This window comes from Balaenoptera physalus (genome assembly GCF_965194825.1).
Source record: "Balaenoptera physalus genome assembly, chromosome: 13".
In the NCBI taxonomy this organism is placed as follows: Eukaryota; Metazoa; Chordata; class Mammalia; order Artiodactyla; family Balaenopteridae; genus Balaenoptera; species Balaenoptera physalus.
Window position 1 is genome coordinate 22,426,231 of NC_138892.1, and position 21,212 is coordinate 22,447,442.

Genomic DNA, 21,212 nt, shown 5'->3' on the forward strand with positions numbered 1-21,212 from the left:
AAATTTAGGTTGTGAAAATAAAAGCAACATGCACCTTTATTTGTAAAAATATTTCCTTTCACTCACACGGTGATATGAACTTCCCATTTGGGCTGCTCAGAACCTGTCTTCTATAATCCATTGCATAATTAAACTCCTGCTGTTCTTAGACTGAAATAAATCATTAAAAAATTTTTTTTAAAGAAACTAAATTTGGGAAATAAAGCTGGCCTTATTTTTAATTTTGGACACATTTGAATTTGACTTGAGCATCTTTGAAATACTAATGCATAGATATTTGAAATGCCTAATTCAAAAAATACTTTTTGCAAGATAGTCATGACTATTTTAATGCTGGAGGAAGCTTCTATAAGAATAAACCTCATGGTTTAGAGATCAAAGGCTCTCCAGTTCTTCAGTGTCTACACTGACTCCAGAGCTACGTAACACTTTTATTGAATAAAACTAGAATAAAAATCACAGCTTTTATTACCCTTTCATGGCTGCATGTAGTCTTTCCAATTAAAGTTTGAATACGTTGTATGACAGGGGTCAGTTTTCTTACCTGAAGATAAGAAGTTCTATATCTTTAGAAAAAGTCTTAATCATATTAACTATTATATTCATGATAAAAAATTGTACCCCATTTTAAAGTTTTTTTCCTTTCACTACAAAGAAAGAAAAATATAAACTGTTTCCAATTTGCATGACATCTATAATAAAAAGTTTAATAATATCTACCCTTTGCTGAGCTATCATCTGCACTCCTTCAAATCCCTTCTTTATACTGTTTTAAAAGTGATCAAGACAGAAAAATATGAGAATTCTAACTCAATATGTTGAACTGATCCCAACTATTTGCATCTTCTCCACCCTTACATGCAATTAAAATGGTAAAATAAATATAAAAATAAGAATAAATCCATAGCAGTGATGAAAAGCAGGGAGTGATGCTATTAGAGGCATTTGGGAACTTTTGAAAGATAAAAACAAATGGCTGAGTAATATTCCATTGTACATATGTGCCACATCTTCTTTATCCATTCATCTGTTGATGGGGAAGGGTAAGCTGGGATGAAGTGAGAGAGTGGCATGGACTTACATACACTACCAAATGTAAAATAGATAGCTAGTGGGAAACAGCCGTATAGAACAGGGAGATCAGCTTGGTGCTCTGTGTCCAGCTAGAGGGGTGGGATAGGGAGGGTGGGAGGGAGACGCAAGAGGGAGGAGATATGGGAATATACGTGTACGTATAGCTGATTCACTTTGTTATACAGCAGAAACTAACACACCATTGTAAAGCAATTATACTACAATAAAGATGTTAAAAAAAAATGGTGTTGGTTTTAGGCAGGGATTAGTCCGGACAAGTAAAACACCTCAGCAGCTTATACATGGAGCAATTGACTTTATTTTCCTACCACATGTTAATAACTCTCTCAGTAAGGTGAAGTCAGGTGAAGCCCCTACTGTGGGAACTGGAGTAGGAGAGAGAAATGAAGCAGTATCCTAGGTAAACAAAAATGGTTTACCAAGAACACCAGATATTTGAGGAAAATTAGCAGCCAAAAAGAGAGGAACCAAGATCAACAAATAAAGTAAATGACCTCTGAGAAAAACAAAAATTAATGCCAGAGAAAGATTGTAATCAGTTTCCTCAGAAAGATTTGGGAGATTATTGAACTCAGTAAATTAGGAACAGGTCATTTTTTAATGGAAAACAAGTTATTTTTTTAACTTGGAAAATAAGAAATGTTAGTGAAAATTATAAATAGGATCATCGTACCTAAAGTCATAATAATATGCCTAAATGTTTCATGCCTTATCTAATTTGTTCTGATGTATTCCCCAGAGCCTAGAACAGTGCCTGACACATGGCTGACGGTCAGTAGTATTTTTTGAATAAATTATAGAACACCAAATAGTAAAATATCCCAGAATATAAAACAAGAAAGATCAAAGAGATTCAATATCCATTTAATATGAACTCTAGAAGTAGGAGAAGAAGCCACAACAGTCATTAAGAGAGTGGGTACTAGCACAGGAATAGATCAATGGGAACACAGTAGAGTCCAAAAATGTAAACCCAGTCTATATTTGGAAATTTAGTACATGATAAAGGTGGCATTTCAAATCAGTAAAGAAATAAATGATGGTATTGGGACAGTAGGCTATCATTTGGTGGAAAAAATACTTAGAATTAAACTTTTCACCATATACCATATACACAAAATATTTCAGGTTGATTAAAGTTCTAAAAGAAAATACTCCTGGTCTAGCTTCCCATTTTTACCACCCCACCTCATCCCCATTTTAAAAAGTATAAGAAGGCATCTAATTTTATTGCCACTGACTTAACAGGACATTGTTTTGTGTTGATATAATTTATCAATGGGCCAGTGTCTAGGAAGTCTGTCATCTCCATGTATTTCTACTGATGCCACTTGCTAATCTTCTGACATTCAGCTGTTTTCTCTGGGAACTCATTTTGAACCTTGGTTTTGCTTGGATAATTTAATACCGCCATTGACTTTTGTTAGCACCACTTTTTCTTTGTGCTGACACCACTGTATCCCTGTAGTCCTATTTGACATTTTTTTTAGGAGGTTGATGAGGTCCCTTTATAATTAAATTAAGTGAATTCAAATGATTTAAAATCCACTTAAATCCAAGTAAGTGGATTTTTTTAAATGCCCATTAGTTTAAATAATTTGAAAATAGCAGAGGAAACATAGAAGTGGATATTTGAAACTTAGGTTTCAATCCAGAGAAAATTTGGAAGTAAATGTACACATTACCTAAATCTCATTCTAGTTAGGAATTTTGTGTTCTCATTTTATTCATATGTGAATCATATCTGTCTGGGTTACAGTAATGTCATGAAATTCTTAATATTGCATCAGAATGTTATATTTCATTTATATTTTGATACAACATAAAGATATTCTTAGGAACTTGGTTCTGACTGATGAAGATAATCCAAAATAAGGGTAGAGGATATGTGCTATCCTGTATGTGACACCAGTAAATTCACACATTAGTCCCTTTAAGGTAATAACTAAGATGGCGCTGGCTTCATTGATGTGGGACCAATGCAGTCTCAATAGGCCCCACGCTAAGAAGGGCCCTATGCTTGGGGTTTAATGCTCTTGCATAGCTGTCTAAAATTCTTAATTCTTATCTCTGAATTTGTATTTTGTAAGTGAAGTCTGTGGGAAAATGGAGCATGTGCTGGGGCTTGGAGCCTTGGCTCATCTGTGGTCCCAGCTCCCGCCATCTCCCCATATTACTAGGTAGGATTCTTGGCCACCTGACCCCCCCAACCCTAGTGCTCCCAGCCAGCCCACCAACTGCTGATACAGCACTGAGACCCTGAGTGTGGGGATGGTCAAGGTTGAGTGTATGTACTGAGTTGCAGGGCAAAACCCCTGGGTGCCTGTGAGGGTGTCCTCTCATCCTGTAAGTGTCCCTGTGCCCAAGGGAATGCAACAGTAAGTGGCAAATAAAAGCACCATGACAGATCTAGAGAGAGACCATGGAATAAAGGAAAAACTTTTTTCCCTGCTTTTGGAACAAAAAGCCCCACATTTCCATGTTGTACTGCGTCCAGCAACTCCATGTAGCTAGCCTTGACTCACAATCATTCATGTATCCACTCAGTTTCAGGTCCTCAGAGATATTCCCTAATCACTGCATAGCAGGGTTCACCAACCTTTTCTGTATGGGACCAGAGAATAAAATTGTTTAGGCTTTGTTAGTCATATGGTCTCTGCTGCAACTATTCAGCTCTGCTACAATCGCATGAAATATAAGTGAATGAGCGTGACTATGTTCTGATAAAACTTTATAAACATTGAAATTTGGGTTTTATATAATTTTCACCTGTCACTAATATTATTTTTCCATTTTTTTCAACCATTAAAAGATGTAAAAAATATTCTTAGCTCACATGCTTTACAAAAATAGTCAGAAGCCTGGGTTTGGCCCATGATCTATAGTTTGCTATCTCTAGTTAAGTAAATATGTGTGGGAGCAAGTCCTTTGGAAGCTAGGGAGATATGAGTGCTGGACCACGGAGGCAGGGGAGATATTTTAGAGGCCCCACTTATCTTACACATTAAAACTTGGCAAATTCCATTTGTAATTTCAGTGAATTTGTGAAAACACTTTTTTTTTTCTTATACTGAATGACTTAGCAGGATTCCATCAGAATAGATTTTTTAAAATAGAATATATTAAAATGAAAGTTTAAGCAAATATTCCAGACCCATCCTCTTTTATCTCCATTTTTAATATCACTACCATCTCTTTATTCTTTTCTCCCATTGCTATTATTTCCCCACACAGATATCTCTTTCTTTTTTTAATAAATTTTTATTTATTTTATGCATTTATTTTTGGCTCTGTTGGGTTTCGCTGCTGCACGCGGGCTTTCTCTAGTTGCGGCGAGCAGGGGCTACTCTTCGTTGCAGTGCGCAGGCTTCTCATTGCGGTGGCTTCTCATTGCGGAGCACGGGCTCTAGGCGCGTGGGCTTCAGTAGTTGCGGCACATGGACTCAGTAGTTGTGGCTCACGGGCTCTAGAGCACAGGCTCAGTAGTTGTGGCACATGGGCTTAGTTGCTCTGCGGCATGTGGGATCTTCCTGGACCAGGGATCGAACCCGTGTCCCCTGCATTGGCAGGCAGATTCTCAACCACTGCGCCACCAGGGAAGCCCCCAGATATCTCTTTTTAATTCTGCCTCTGTGCTTTGTGTTTTGAGGCACCATCTACTTGTCTCTGGATTTGAATACATGAACATTCCTTCCGATCTAAGCCCTTCGTGCTAACTACTTATATAATCATGAGTAAATCATTTAAGTGAGCCACTGCATTCTGTGCTAGTTAGGATAAGTAGTTCTAGGGCCACCACAGACAAACCCAGAATCTCAATAGTTTAACATAAAGGATGTTTATTTCAACTTCTCATAAAGCCCAATTTGAGTTGAATGACCCTCCTTCATCTTGCAACTACATCATCTGGAGAGTAAGAGAGGGATGGAGAAGGCTCACTTCTACTAACAGGTCAATCAGTCAGTTACATGGCCTCAACCTAAATGCACATAAGGCTGGGAAATAAAAGGGAACCTAGCTTGTGGTTTTGTTGAGCACTAAAGTGATGTGTAAAATGATCCCTTAAAACAGGGGTTGGCCAACGTTTTCTCTAAAGAACCAGACAGTAAATATTTTAGGTGTTGTGGATAATATGGCCTATGTCACAACTTCTCAAATCTATCATTGTAGTGTTGAGAGCAGTCATAGACAATAAGTGAATGAATGAACATAGTATTCCAATAAAACTTTATTTTCATAAACAGGAGGCAGGCCAGATTTGGACCACAGGCCATAGTTTGCTGATCCCTTTCTTAGAGCATGACTAACATATAATGATTCTCATTTTTCATTATCTCAGATGCTCAGAGAACTTTGGGCAATGACTCCTCACTGCCTCAATATTCCTTAAGCTGGCTAATGATAACCTATAGGCAGTTCTGAAGAAGCAAATAAGAATGAGGTCAGATGATCACTGATCAATGGTTTCTTCCCTTTAGAATTTCCATTAGCCTGTCTCCCTTCCTCCAGATATGTTATTTGAAGCTATGATACAGTGAGATCATAATACTCTGTTCAAAGAAAGAAAGGGAAATATCATGTAGATTTGCATAACCATATAGACTAAGAAGTCTATTCTGAGTCCCGATAGCATCCAAGCATATATCTTGTGTACTTCTGGTATACGAGTGTATACATTTGTATTTCCCACAAAAATAACCTTATCATTTAGCATCTACCCAATCGAGAAGTCTATGAGTCACCCTAGACTCCTCCCTTAAAATCAACCTACACATCCAATCAGATGCCAACATCTAAAGAGCTATAACCATATTAGCATCTCCTAAAAACATCTTCTATCTCCAACACTGTTGCAACTGCTTTACCTCAGGACCCCATTATGTCTTGGCTGGAATTCTATAACATCCTCCTAATTAGTCTCCCTTCCTCAAATTCTGCCCTTACCTGTTCATTCTCTAAACTACTGAAATACAAACCCAACTATGAAACCCTCTTGCTTAGAAATCATCCAGTGGTTCCTTAAAATATTCAGGTTAAAGACCAAACTCCTTAACATGGCATTAGAGCCCTTTATGATTTGTCCCCCTGCAACATCCAATATCTCACGGCTTGAACCCATCACTACCTTCGCATACTCTGCTCTACAGCCATACTGAACTGTTTGCAGTTTGCACTTTCCTTCTCCCCATCCTCTTTTGTTTGCCTACCACCTCTGCTTCATCAAGAATCAACTCAGCCATCAATCACCTGCTTGTGTAAGCCTTTCCTAATCCCCTCCGTAAAGTAGAGGTTCACCTTTTATATTTTGTGTCCAGTTATCATGACGCTTATCACTCTACTATACTATACTGACACATAATCCTTGGATTGCTTGTCTCTTCCCTCATGCACCATCCCTCCTCCCACTTCAAGTCTATAATCACCTGGAGAAGAGGGACAATGGCTTACTCATTTTATTCCTATCATACTGCTTACCAAGGTATCCACAATTTAGTATACACTCAGCAAATATTTGTAGAATGAATTAATGCAGAAGAATAGTTTGTTTGCTTTCATGATTGCATAACAAATTGCGCTTTTCATGCATTTAAAACGTTGGGTGGTCAAGGTTCAGAAACATGTATTTAAGACACATAAGTAAAGGAGTCGTACATATCAGTTGGCTTGATCCTTATAATGTTTATGAGAAGGAACATTATATAAATTTGGTCTGTTGCCTTTATACAAAGTGAAACAAAAGCAAAACACAACACAATGAAACAAAACCACAATGATGGACGTACCTGTGTTTCCATTGCAGCCAATGTCATATTCCATGCCTTTTAATTGGTGTTATATAGTAGAAAGAACATTGAATATGAATTGAGATTCAGTACCCCCAAGGAGAGACATTTCATGAGAAACCAAGTCTGACATTGAACCCCAGTCTTTCATACTTCAAAAGCAACTGAGTCCTATGTGGGTACTAATTTGAATTTCATTACTGAGTTCATGTGTTGTAATAATAAATGACTTACCCTCTTGTATAACCATATATATGCCTTTCAACCTCTCCCATAAAAATAGTGCAATGGTGAAAGTATAAAGCATATTATGATAATCTGTACACCTTATGTAAAAGAAAACTCTGAAAAATACATTTCAATATCATTGTCTATTTTAGATTATAGACTAAGTGATGTGTACTTTGAAAAAAAACATGATGAGCTGGAAGAGACAGGGTAACTTGAATATTCTGCAGGAAAATAATTGTGGAATTCAGTGATAAAATTAACAAGTATTTTAGGGCAGTGAAAGTGTTAGTAAAACAAAAGTTTATTGTACTTTGGGGAAAGTAAAGTATAATAAACTCTATTACAAAGAGATTGTAGTTAATCTCTTATCAAGTATTACAAGAAATTGTTAATATTTCATTAATAATGAATAAGAGGAATAAAAAGTAAGAAAACTTGGATTAATTCTTAGGAAATGTGCACAATCCTGAGAGCCAAAAAGACTGCAGCTTTTCTGAAGGATGATGTTTGAAGCTCTGCTAAGCAGGAAAAAAAAAAAGTGAATATAATTAAAATTGTGGAAAAAACCAGAAAACTGCTATAGGGAACAATCCATTACTGATAAAGGGTATAGATTATATCTGCTGTTACTCCATGATTTTACCTTTTGTGTTTAAATTGACTTTTCTTGCTATTTGGGGATTAATTTAAATCCTTAAAAAAGAAAATCAAAGTCCACTACAAATACCAAGTAGATTCTTAGATCCTGAAAATGTTCTATACAACTTTACTTAATTCTAATGATAAAATTCCAGCATATGGTACTTGGGGACAATATCTAATGCCACCAATTCCTTGGACTATATAGAGAATAAAAAAAAAAAAAAAGGAACTGCCTTAATTTTGCTTCAATGTTGTAAGGGCCCTTTTATTATTAGATTCTATATCCTCAGAGTCTGGCAAATGCCAAGTCCTTAATAAGTATTAGTTGAATGAAAGGTGACTCAAAATTGCAACATTCTGAATTGATCATTAAGAGAAATTCTGCACACTGTATTTTTTCAGTCTTCTGGGAAAATCTAACAAAAAGTCTAACTTATTTTATCAACTATGCCATGATATTTTTTCATTAAACAATTTTTTATTATTTAACTAATCAAGGGATTATTTAATGTCTCTCTGTAAAGCACAAGTATATTTTATATATAAAAAACAGACAGTTTAACTGAAAAAAATCACTTAGATTAAATTGATGGGGAGATTGGGCTGAAGATGAACATGATCATATTAATACTCTCATCATGCTCATTTATTTTAGCCTAAACAACGAACATCTATTGTGTCTTCTCTGGATTTTCATCGAATGAATCACAACCAAGAATATTTCGAAATCAACACATCTACAGGGTGTACAAGCTTTACTTCCAGCCCTCCTGTTAGTCCACTCACCTCTTCTGTGGCAACCACAGAAGTCAAGAACGAGGGAACTGGCCGTACAGGTAAAGCAGTTCATTTATGCAGCTATATTTTTTGAGCTTTTAAAACCAAAGCCTTTATGAGTTAGGGGACTTAAGAGGAATCTTCATATAAATTTCATTGTGTTTTTTGTTCACCTACATGTGTGGCAATGTAGAGGCTTACCATTTTTGTCAGAGTGTGGTATAATATTCTTTTTGAATACACTAATGGCCTTTCAGTAGTTAGATATTAAAGATAGTGATTTCATGCCAGGACTTTAATGGCACCATCCAAAATGTGTGGAGAAATGTAATAATCATCATATTTTCAGGTCTGACCTTTAAACAGAACCAAAATGTAACCTTTTAACAGTTGAAATGGTTTCGAATAGTATGTTACTATGGTTTCTTAATGTAATATGTCACCTCCATGTTACATCAAAAATTTTAGAACAGACTGATATTTAGTAATAATGTGGAAGGACAATGCTGAGTTGTTTTACATTGAAAAGTAAAACTTTTAATTTCACAAAATAAAATGTTTAAGGTGGGCATTTATCTACTTAAAAAAGTAGCATTTCATTATCTTACACTTGGATGGTTTGTTATATATTGTATTTAAGCACCTGAATATAAAGGCATTAGCACATGGTATATAATGAAAGAGAACAAGTTCCTGAGTCAGTTCTGTCACTGATTTGCTAAATATTTTCCATCAAACCACTTAACTTCTCTGATCTTTAATTTGCTCCTCTGAAAAGGGGAAATAATATCTACTCTCTGGGTAGTTGTAGTAATAAATGAGCTTATTTATGTGAAGCATTTTGGAAACTATGAAAATTAATATTCTTATTTAGTATTATCGTTATTGTTTAATATTATTTTTTCTTCTTTAATATTATTTTGTTTGAAATCTGTAGTAATTTTAAGATAAGAAGAGCCTACTGTACATCTGTACTCATGCCAAGGTGGCTGACTTTTTCTTGACTTAAAAGTATAATCTAAGTTAATGGGTAAATCTACTGTTTATTTTATAAATGATTGCATGCACAAAAAATTAATCTTTATAAAAATGTCAAGTGTTAATAGAACAAAGACTAATACATAACAACCTCACAAACGAATTGTATGCTGCAAAACACTTCGAATAAGTGACCCAATGAATTTATTATAACAGAGAGCCATTTCAAAAGTAGCCTGAATTATAATTAAAGCTTCCTACTTGTTAGGCAACATATTATGTAATCTAAGTATCACTTAAGAATCATCAGAAAAAGGTGGGTAAAGGGGGAGACCTTTGGAGGTAGACAGACTTGGATGATATGAATGGGTTAGCATTTAACTAGAAAGATCACCTTAGTATTAATATGTAGCAGATAGATTTGAGTTGAGATGAGACTGGAGGTAGGGAGGTAGGGAGCAGCAATGGAAAATATAAATGGATTTGAGAGATACAAGGAAAGAGTTATCAACAGGTCATGGCAACTGATCAGAGGTGTGATGGTGAGGAAGAAAAGTTCAAGGAAAGCTCTAAAGTTTCTTGCTTCAGCAGATGAGTCAAATCTGACTGCCATTCGTTGAAATAGGGAATATTTTTAGATGAGAAGGAAGAGAGGGATGGGTCATGTAGGACCTAACATAGGCCATTTTAAGAACTTTGGCTTTTACTCAGGGTGAAATGGGGAGTCATTTCAGGTCTTTCAGGAGAGTGACATGATGTAACTTCTATTTTATGAAAATTACTTCAAATCTTGTGTTGAGAATGGACTGGAGAAGGAGGATAAGTGTGAAAGCAGGAAGGCCGGTAGGAGGTTATTGTAGCATTGCATTAAGATGAGAGAGGAAGTCAGCTCAGGTCAAAGGCGAAGCAGTGGAGGTAGAGAGAAACTGAGGGATGTTGGATGTATTTTTTAAGATTGATCCTATAGGATTTCATGATACAGTAGATGTAGTGCATGAGAGAAAGAGAAGAGTTAAGGAAAACTGCAAGGTTTTTGTCCTAAACAATTGTAAAAATGGTTTTTACTGTCATCTAACATGAGACAGGTCCTGGGAAGAGCAGATTTTGTGAACAGAGAGAAATACCAGTTCATTTTTTTTAATTGAAGTATAGTTGATTTACAATGTTGTGTTAATTTCTGCTGTATAGCAAAGTGATTCATTCTTTTTTTATATTTTCTTTTCCATTATGGTTTATCATAGGATATTGAATATAGTTCTCTGTGGTATACAATAGTACCTTGTTGTTTATCTATTCTATGTATAATAGCTTACATCTACTAAAATTAACCTCCAACCCCATCCCTCCCCCCCCAAACACCCTCCCCCTTGGCAGTCACAAGTCTGTTTTCTATGTCCGTGAGTCTGTTTGTGTTTCATAGATAGGTTCATTTGTGTCATATTTTAGATTCCACATATAAATGATATCATATGGTATTTGTCTTTCTCTTTCTGACTTACTTCACTTAGTATGATAATCTCTATTTGCGTCCATGTTCCTGCAAATGGCATTATTTTGTTCTTTTTTATGGCTGAGTAGTATTCTGTTGTATATAAGTACCACATCTTCTTTATCCATTCATCTGTTGATGGACATTTTGGTTTTATCCATGTCTTGGCTATTGTGAATAGTGCTGCTATGAACATAGGGGTGCATGTATCTTTTTGAATTAGAGTTTTGTCTGGATGTATGCACAGGAGTGGGATTGTTGGATCATATGGTAACTATTTTTTGTTTTCTGAGGAACCTCCATATAGTTCTCCATAGTGGCTGTACCAACTTGGATTCCCACCAACAGTGTAGGTGGGAATGAACTCCTTTTCTACCAGGAGTTCATTTTAAGTTTGAGATATCTATTAGATATCTGAATAGCTGTGTCAAGTACGCAGCTGAAGTTTCAGTCTGAAGACAAAAAAATGTGAACATTATCATTACGTAGATGATATGGAGTAAGTGTAGATAGAGGACTGAAACCTGAGCTTGATGAAAAAGGTGATAAAAGGCGACAACAGCAAAGGAGTGTGAGAAGGAACAAGGTAGGAGGACATCTTCTGGTGAGTGCTGTGTTATGAATTTATATGAAGAAAGTTATTAAGAAGGAGGGAATGGGAGGGGACATTCAAGATGGTGGAGGAGTAAGATGTGGAGATCACCTTCTTCCCCACAAATACATCAAAAATACACCTGCATGTGGAACAACACCTACAGAACACCTACTGAAGCCTGGCAGAAGACCTCAGACTTCCCAAAAGGCAAGAAACTCCCCACATACACGGGTAGGGCAAAAGAAAAAAGGAAAAAGAGAGACAAAAGAATAGGGACAGACCTGCACCTCTGGGAGGGAGCTGTGAAGGAGGAAAAGTTTCCACACACTAGAAAGCCCCTTCACTGGTGGAAACAGGGAGTGGGTGGGGGGGAATCTCTGGAGCCATGGAGGACAAAACAGCAACAAGGGTGAAGAAGGCAAAGCGGAGAGATTCCCAAACAGAGGATCAGTGCCGACCAGCACTCACCAGCCTGAGAGGCTTGTCTGTTCACCTGCTGGGGCGGGTGGGGGCTGGGAGCTGAGGCTCAGGCTTCAGAGGTCAGATCCCAGGGAGAGGACTGGGGTTGGCTGCATGAACACAGCCTGAAGGGAGGTAGTGCGCCACAGCTAGCGGGAGGGGGTCCAGTAAAAAGTTGTAACTTCCTAAGAGTCAAGAGACCATTGTTTTGGGGTGCGTGAGAAGAGGAGATTCAGGGCACCACCTAAATGAGCTCCAGAGACAGGCACGAGCCACGGCTATCAGTGCGGACACCAGAGACAGGCATGAAACACTAACGCTGCTGCTGCAGCCACCAAGAAGCCTGTGTGCAAGCACAGGTCACTATCCACATCTCCCCTCCCGGGAGCCTGTGCAGCCCACCACTGCCAGGGTCCCGTGATCCACGGACAGCTTCCCCAGGAGAACACATGGTGCACCTCAGGCTGTTGCAACGCCACACTGGCCTCTGCCGCCACAGGCTCGACCTGCATCCATACCCCTCCCTCCCCCTGGCCTCACTGAACCAGAGCCCCCTAATCAGCTGCTACTTTAACCCCTTCCTGTCTGGGTGGGGAACAGACGCCCTCAGGCGACCTACATGCAGAGGTGAGGCCAAATCCAAAGTTGAACCCCAGGAGCTGGGTGAACAAAGAAGAGAAAGGAAAATCTCTCCCAGCAGCCTCAGGAGCAGCAGATTAAATCTCCACAATCAACCTGATGTACGCTACACCTGTGGAATACCTGAATAGACAATGAATCATCCCAAAACTGAGGCGGTGGACTTTGGGAGCAACTGTAGACTTGGGGGTCTGCTTTCTAAGTCTAATTTGTTTCTAGTTTTATGTTTATCTTAGTTTAGTATTTAAAGCTTATTATCATTGGTAGGTTTGTTTATTGATTTGGTTGCTTTCTTCCTTTTTATTTTTAATATATATATATTTTTTCCTTTTTCTCTTTTGTGAGTGTGTATGTGTATGCTTCTTTGTGTGATTTTGTCTGTATAAACTTGCCTTACCATTTGTCCTAGGGTTCTGTCTGTCTGTTTTTTTTTTTTTCTTTTTTTTGGTATAGCTTTTAACGCCTGGTATCATTGGTGGCTTTGTTTTTTGATTTGGTTGCTCTCTTCTTTCTTTCTTTCTTTCTTTTTTAAATTTTTTATTTTTAATAATTTTTTTATTTTAATGACCTTATTTTATTTTATTTCATTTTCTTTCTTTCTTTCTTTCTCCCTTCCTTCCTTCGTTCCTTCCTCCCTCCCTTGCTCACTCCCTCCCTCTCTCTCTCTCTTTCTTTCTTTCTTTCACTTTTTTTTTCTCCCTTATCTTCTGAGCCGTGTGGCTGACAGGGTCTTGGTGCTCCGGCTGGGTGTCAGGCCTGAGCCTCTGAAGGGGGAAAGCCGAGTTCAGGACATTGCTCCAACAGAGACCTCCTGGCTCCACATAATACCAAATGGCAAAAGATCTCCCAGAGATTTCCATCTCAATACTAACACCCAGATCCACTCAACGACCAGCAGCCTACAGTGCTGGACACCCTATGCCAATCAACTAGCAAGACAGGAACACAACCCCACCCATTAGCAGAGAGGCTGCCTAAAATCATAGGAAGTTCACAGACACCCGAAAACACACCACCGGATGTGGTCCTGCCCACCAGAAAGATGAGATCCAGCCTCATCCACCAGAACACAGGTACCAGTACCCTCTACCAGGAAGCCTACACAACCCACTGAACCAACCCTACCCACTGGGGGCAGACACCAAAAACAATGGGAACTACAAACCTGCAGCCTGTGAAAAGGAGACCCCAAACACAGTAAGTGAAGCAAAATGAGAAGACAGAGAAACACACAGCAAATGAAGGAGCAAGGCAACAACCACCAGACCAAAAAAATGAAGAGGAAATAAGCAGTCTACCTGGAAAAGAATTCAGAATAATGATAGTAAAGATGATCCAAAATCTTGGAAATAGAATGGAGAAAATACAAGAAACGTTTAACAAGAGCCTAGAAGAACTAAAGAGCAAACAAACAATGATGAACAACACAATAAATGAAATTAAAGATTCTCTAGAAGGAATCAATAGCAGAATAACTGAGGAAGAAGAACAGATAAATGACCTGGAAGATAAAATAGTGGAAATAACTACCACAGAGCAGAAAAAAGAGAAAAGAATGAAAAGAATTGAGGACAGTCTCAGAGACCTCTGAGACAACATTAAACGCACCAACATATGAATTATAGGGGTCCCAGAAAAAGAAGAGAAAAAAAAAGGACTGAGAAAATATTTGGAGAGATTATAGTTGAAAACTTCCCTAATATGTGAAAGGAAATAGTCAATCAAGTCCAGGAAATGCAGAGAGTCCCATACAGGATGAATCCAAGGAGAAACACGCCAAGATACATAATAATCAAACTATCAAAAAATAAATACAAAGAAAAAATATTAAAAGCAGTAAGGGAAAAGCAACAATTAACATACAAGGGACTCCCCATAAGGTTAACAGCTGATCTTTCAGCAGATACTCTGCAAGCCAGAAGGGAGTGGCAGGACATATTTAAAGTGATGAAAGGGAAAGACCTACAACCAAGATTACTCTGCCCAGCAAGGATCTCATTCAGATTCGACGGAGACATTAAAACCTTTACAGACAAGCAAAAGCTAAGAGAATTCAGCACCACCAAACAAACTTTACAACAAATGCTAAAGGAACTTCTCTAGGCAGGAAACACAAGAGAAGGAAATGACCTACAATAACAAACCCAAAACAATTAAGAAAATGGTAATAGGAACATACATATAGATAATTACCTTAAATGTAAGTGGATTAAATCCTCCAACCAGAAGACACAGACTGGATGAATGGATACCAAAACAAGACCCGTATACATGCTGTAAGAGACCCACTTCAGACCTAGGGACACACACAGATTGAAAGTGAGGGGATGGAAAAACATATTCCATGCAAATGGAAATCAAGAGAAAGCTGGAGTAGCAATTCTCACATCAGACAAAATAGACTTTAAAATAAAGATTATAACAAGAGGCAAAGAAGGACTCTACATAATGATCAAGGAATCAATCCAGGAAGAAGATATAACAATTGTAAATATTTATGCACCCAACATAGGAGCACCTCAATACATAAGGCAAATGATAACAGCCATAAAAGGGGAAATCGACAGTAACACAGTCATAGTAGGGGACTTTAACACCCCACTTTCACCAATGGACAGATCATTCAAAATGAAAATAAATAAGGAAACACAAGCTTTAATGATACATTAAACAAGATGAACCTAATTGATATTGATAGGATATTCCATCCAAAAACAAGAGAATACACTTTCTTCTCAAGTGTTCATGGTACATTCTCCAGGATAGATCATATCTTGGGTCACAAATCAAGCCTTGGTAAATTTAAGAAAATTGAAACCGTATCAAGTATCTTTTCTAACCACAACGCTATGAGACTAGATTTCAATTACAGGAAAATATCTGTAAAAAATACAAACACATGGAGGCTAAACAATGCACTACTAAATAACCAAGAGATCACAGAAGAAATCAAAGAGGAAATCAAAAATACCTAGAAACAAATGACAATGAAAACACGATGACCCAAAACTTATGGAATACAGCAAAAGCAGTCCTAAGAGGGAAGTTTATAGCAATAAAGTCCTACCACAAGAAACAAGAAACATCTCAAACAAACAACCTAACCTTATACCTACAGCAATTAGAAAAAGAAGATCAAAAAACCCAAAGTTAGCAGAAGGAACGAAATCATAAAGGTCAAATCAGAAATAAAAGAAAAAGAAATGAAGGAAATTATCGCAAAGATCAATAAAACTAAAAGCTGGTTCTTTGAGAAGATAAACAAAATTGATAAACCATTACCAGACTTATCAAGAAAAAAAGGGAGAAGACTCAAATCAGTAGAATTAGAAATGAAAAAGGAGAAGTAACAACTGACACTGCAGAAATACAAAGGATCATGAGAGATTACTACAAGCAACTATATGCCAATAAAATGGGCAACGTGTAAGAAATGGACAAATTCTTAGAAAAGCACAACCTTCCAAGACTGAACCAGGAAGAAATAGAAAATACAAACAGACCAATCACAAACACTGAAATTGAAAGTGTGATTAAAAATCTTCCAACACAGAAGAGCCCAGGACCAGATGGCTTCACAGGCAAATTCTATCAAACATTTAGAGAAGAGCTAACACCTATCCTTCTCAGATTCTTCCAAAATATAACAGGTGGATGAACACTCCCAAATGCATTCTACGAGGCTACCATCACCCTGATACCAAAACCAGACAAGATGTCACAGAAAAGAAAAGTACAGGCCAATATCACTGATGAACATAAATGGAAACATACTTAACAAAATACTAGCAAACAGAATCCAACAGCACATTCAAATGATCTTACACCATGATCAAGTGGGGTTTATCCCAGGAATGCAAGGATTCTTTAATATATGCAAATCAATCAATGTGATACACCATATTAACAAACTGAAGAATAAAAACCACATGGTCATCTCAATAGATGCAGAAAAAGCTTTCGACAAAATTCAACACCCATTTATGATAAAAACCCTCCGGAAAGTAGACATAGAGGGAACTTACCTAAACATAATAAAGGCCATATATGACAAACCCACAGCCAACATCGTTCTCAATGGTGAAAAACTGAAACCATTTCCACTAAGATCAGGAACAAGACAAGGTTGCCCACTCTCTCCACTATTATTCAACATAGTTTTGGAAATTTTAGCCACAGCAATCAAAGAAAAAGAAATACAAAGGAATCCAAATCGGAAAAGAAGAAGTAAAGCTGTCACTGTTTGCAGATGACATGATACTATACATAGAGAATCCTAAAGATGCTACCAGAAAACTACTAGAGCCAATCAATGTATTTGGTAAAGTAGCAGGCTACAAAGTTAATGCACAGAACTCTCTGGCATTCCTATACACTAATGATGAAATATCTGAAAGAGATATTAAGGAAACACTCCCATTACCATTGCAACAAAAAGAATAAAATGCTTAGGAAGAAACCTACCTCAAGAGACAAAAGACCTGTATGCAGAAAACTATAAGACACTGAGGAAAGAAATTAAAGATGATACAAACAGATGGAGAGATATACCATGTTCTCGGATTGGAAGAATCAACATTGTAAAAATGACTATACTATCCAAAGCAATCTACAGATTCAATGCAATCCCTGTCAAACTACCAATTGCATTTTTCACAGAACTAGAACAAAATATTTCACAATTTGTATGGAAACACAAAAGACCCCAAATAGCCAAAGCAATCTTGAGAAAAAAAAAAACAGAGCTGGAGGAATCAGGCTCCCTGACTTCAGACTGCATTACAAAGCTATAGTAATCAGGCCAGTATGGTACTGGCACAAAAACAGAAATATAGATCAATGGAACAGGATAGAAAGCCCAGAGATAAACCCACGCACATATGGTCACCTTATCTTTGATAAAGGAGCAAGAATATACAATGGCAAAAAGACAGCCTCTTCAATAAGTGGTCCTGGGAAAACTGGACAACTACATGTAAAATAATGAAGTTAGAACACTTTGTAACACCATACACAAAAATAACTCAAAATGGATTAAAGACCTAAATGTAAGGCCAGACACTATAAAACTCTTAGAGGAAAACATAGGCAGAATACTGTATGACATAAATCACAGCAAGATCCTTTTTGACCCACTTCCTAGAGAAATGCAAGTAAAAACAAAAATAAGCAGATGGGACCTTATGAAACTTAAAAGCTTTTGCTCAACAAAGGAAACCATAAACAAGACGAAAAGACAACCCTCCAAATGGGAGAAAATATTTGCAAATGAAGCAACGGACAAAGGATTAATCTCCAAAATATACAAGCAGCTCATGCAGCTCAATATCAAAAAAACAAACAGCCAAATCCAAAAATGAGCAGACCTAAATAGACATGTCTCCAAAGAAGATATACAGATTGCCAACAAACACATGAAAGGATCCTCAACACTACTAATCATTGGAGAAATGCAAATCAAAACTACCATGAAGTATCACCTCACACTGGTCAGAATGGCCATCACCAAAAAATCTATAAACAATAAATGCTGAAGAGGGTGTGGAGAAAAGGGAACCCTCTTGCCCTGTTTGTGGAAATGTAGATTGATACAGCCACAATGGAGAACAGTACGGAGGTTCCTTATAAAACTAAAAATAGAACTGCCATACGACCCAGCAATCTCATTACTGGGCATATACCCTGAGAAAACCATAGTTCAAAAAGGGTTGGGCTTCCCTGGTGGCGCAGTGGTTGAGAATCTGCCTGCTAATGCAGGGAACACGGGTTCGAGCCCTGGTCTGGGAGGATCCCACATGCCGCAGAGCAACTAGGCCCGTGAGCCACAACTACTGAGCCTGCGCGTCTGGAGCCTGTGCTCTGCAACAAAAGAGGCCATGATAGTGAGAGGCCCACGCACCGCGATGAAGAGTGGCCCCCGCTTGCCACAACTAGAGAAAGCCCTCACACAGAAATGAAGACCCAACACAGCCAAAAATAAATAAATAAATAATTAATTAAAAAAAAAAAAAGTCATGTACCACAATGTTCACTGCAGCTCTATTTACAATAGCCAGGACATGGAAGCAACCTAAGTGTCCATCAACAGATGAATGGGTGAAGAAGATGTGGCACATATATGCAATGGAATATTACTCAGCCAAAAAAAGAAATGAAATTGAGTTATTTGTATTGAGGTGGGTGGACCTAGAGACTGTAATGCAGAGTGAAGTAAGTCAGAAAGAGAAAACAAATTCCACATGCTAACACATATATAAGGAATTAAAAAAAAAAAATAAGGGTTCTGATGAACCTAGGGGCAGGACAGGAATAAAGACGCAGACATAGAGAATGGACTTGAGGACACGGGGAGGGGGAAGGGTAAGCTGGGACGAAGTGAGAGAGTGGCATGGACACATATACATTACCAAATGTAAAATAGATAGCTAGTGGGAAGCAGCCTCATAGCACAGGGAGATTAGCTGGGTGCTTTGTGTCCACCTAGAGGGGTGGGATAGGGCGGGTGGGAGGGAGATGCAAGAGGGAGGAGATACGGGGATATATGTATATGTATAGCTGATTCACTTTGTTATACAGCAGAAACTAACACACCATTGTAAAGTAATTATACTCTAATAAAGATGTTAAAAAAATGAAAGGAGGGAATGATCAACTCTGTCAAATGTAGCTGATAAATTGAGTAGGATTAGCACTAAGTTAGAATTGACTAGTGGATTTAACAATGTGGAGGTCACTGCTGGCCTAGACAGGAGCAATTTTGTTGGAATTAATGGGGCAAAAGCCCAACATAATGCGTTTAGGAAAGAATGGGAGGAGAGAACTTAGTGCAAATATAAACTACCTTTTTAAGGAATCTCTTCAAAGGAGAAATAAAAAAAATAAAAATAAAATAAATTTTTTTAAAAAAAGGAGAAATAAGATGAAAGAGGAGAAAAAGAGGATGGGTTCTTTTAACCAAGAGAAGAGATGGTCTTTAGATAGGAGCATGGGGAATGATGTGTTTGGAAACACAGGATGTTTCCAACATGGGTGCAAATGCTGGAAAAGGATTCATGTGGTGAGAGTCTGTGGAAGATCTTTTCTGATAGTTTACATGTTCTTTATGAAGTATAAAGCAGCAACATCAGTTGAGAATGAAGATGGAGGAGGAGATGTGGAGGTTGAGGAGAGAGAAGAGGGGACAAAGGAGTTGTTCAAGGAGAAAGAGAGAGTGAATGGACAAATGGGGTACGGTATGATTGCCTGGCAGCATTAAGGGCCCATTTAAAGTTCAGGTTGAGCTTAACGTTAGATTAGCCAATGTGGTTCTGTCTTTTTCTGCAGCCTAGTTCAGATTGAAGGGCACACGTGCAGAGCATTTGGGAGAGTTGAATTTTACATAGGTTGTGGTTTTGCCCATTGAGTATTTTGAAGTGATTGAAGGACTAGGAAATATGAATGCGGTGAGAATAATGTTTGACCATAGAATTTAAGATGGGGAAGTAAGAGAAAGAGGACAACAAGGGAGCAAGTAACAGTGAAAAATCCATAGGATAATTGGATTGGAGATTCCAGTGAGGTCAAAGGATTGCTGGAGTCAAGGTACCAAAGAAGTAGGCTGGGATGATAGGATATGGATTCAGAGAGTGGGATCCACATGAAACCAGGAATAGTTATAATTATTAGCAATCACAGTCTTAAAACCATGGGAATAAGCAGCTGAATTAGCCTCTCCCTGCACAGAACAGCCTTAAATACTGTAGTTAAGTCAGTACATTTTTTAGAAGAAATATTTGATATAAAGAACTGTATTTGTACATTGATCTCTGTTCATCTTATTTAAATAAATATTTCCATTTATTTAACAAAATGTATATAGATGAACTTTACCTGAGTTTACCTCTCCTATACTTTGTCTCACTTTTCCTTGAAGTGCCAAGACCTCTCATGTTGTTCCCTGGCTGCCAAGGGCCCCCTGAGAGTGGTGTTCCATTCAAGATCACTCCTCCAGGGAGCTCTGGGCTCTTGACCACCATGCATCTTCTTGTATAAAACTTTTTAATGACTGAGAGCCCATCTGATAAGGTACTTCAATCTCTTGGGTACCCCTAATTGTTGCCAAAGTGTTCTCTTCCCTCAAGTAACAGTTTTTTAAAAAACAGAGGTAGTAAGAAGTGGTGGAAATTTGGTTCTATTTTAAAGGTAGAGCCAACATATTTTTTGGATGGATTTGATGTAAGGTATGAGAAAATGAAAGTGACCAAAGGTATGACTCAAGGATTTTTGGCTCTCTTGACCTTTGGAAGGATGGATTTGGTATTAAGATGAGGAAGCTTAGTTATGGATATGAAATGCCATTGGATATACAAGTAGGTAAGCTAAGTACATAGTTAAGACAGTGATTTTTCAGTGGGGTAGAACATAGAGGGAGGAAACTATGTGATAATTTTATGTTTATCAAAAGTAAAGGGTATCAGTCACAAAAGATTGAGAAACAGTGCCTTAGCCCACAGTGAATGATCTATGAGTGCTGAGTTCCTCAGTG

At 37.7% G+C, this 21,212-nt stretch overlaps 1 protein-coding gene across 13 annotated transcripts in view; it reads left to right on the forward strand.

The window, feature by feature from the left end:
* The window catches only part of ANKS1B (ankyrin repeat and sterile alpha motif domain containing 1B), a 1,150,138-nt gene that overhangs the window by 521,942 nt on the left and 606,984 nt on the right, over positions 1 to 21,212 (forward strand). For all 13 annotated transcript variants that reach the window (XM_082419292.1, XM_082419289.1, XM_082419300.1 and 10 more), the window contains exon 12: positions 8,407 to 8,587. In XM_082419292.1, coding sequence (XP_082275418.1) covers positions 8,407 to 8,587 — 181 coding nt within the window. The remainder of the gene's footprint in view (positions 1 to 8,406; positions 8,588 to 21,212) is intronic.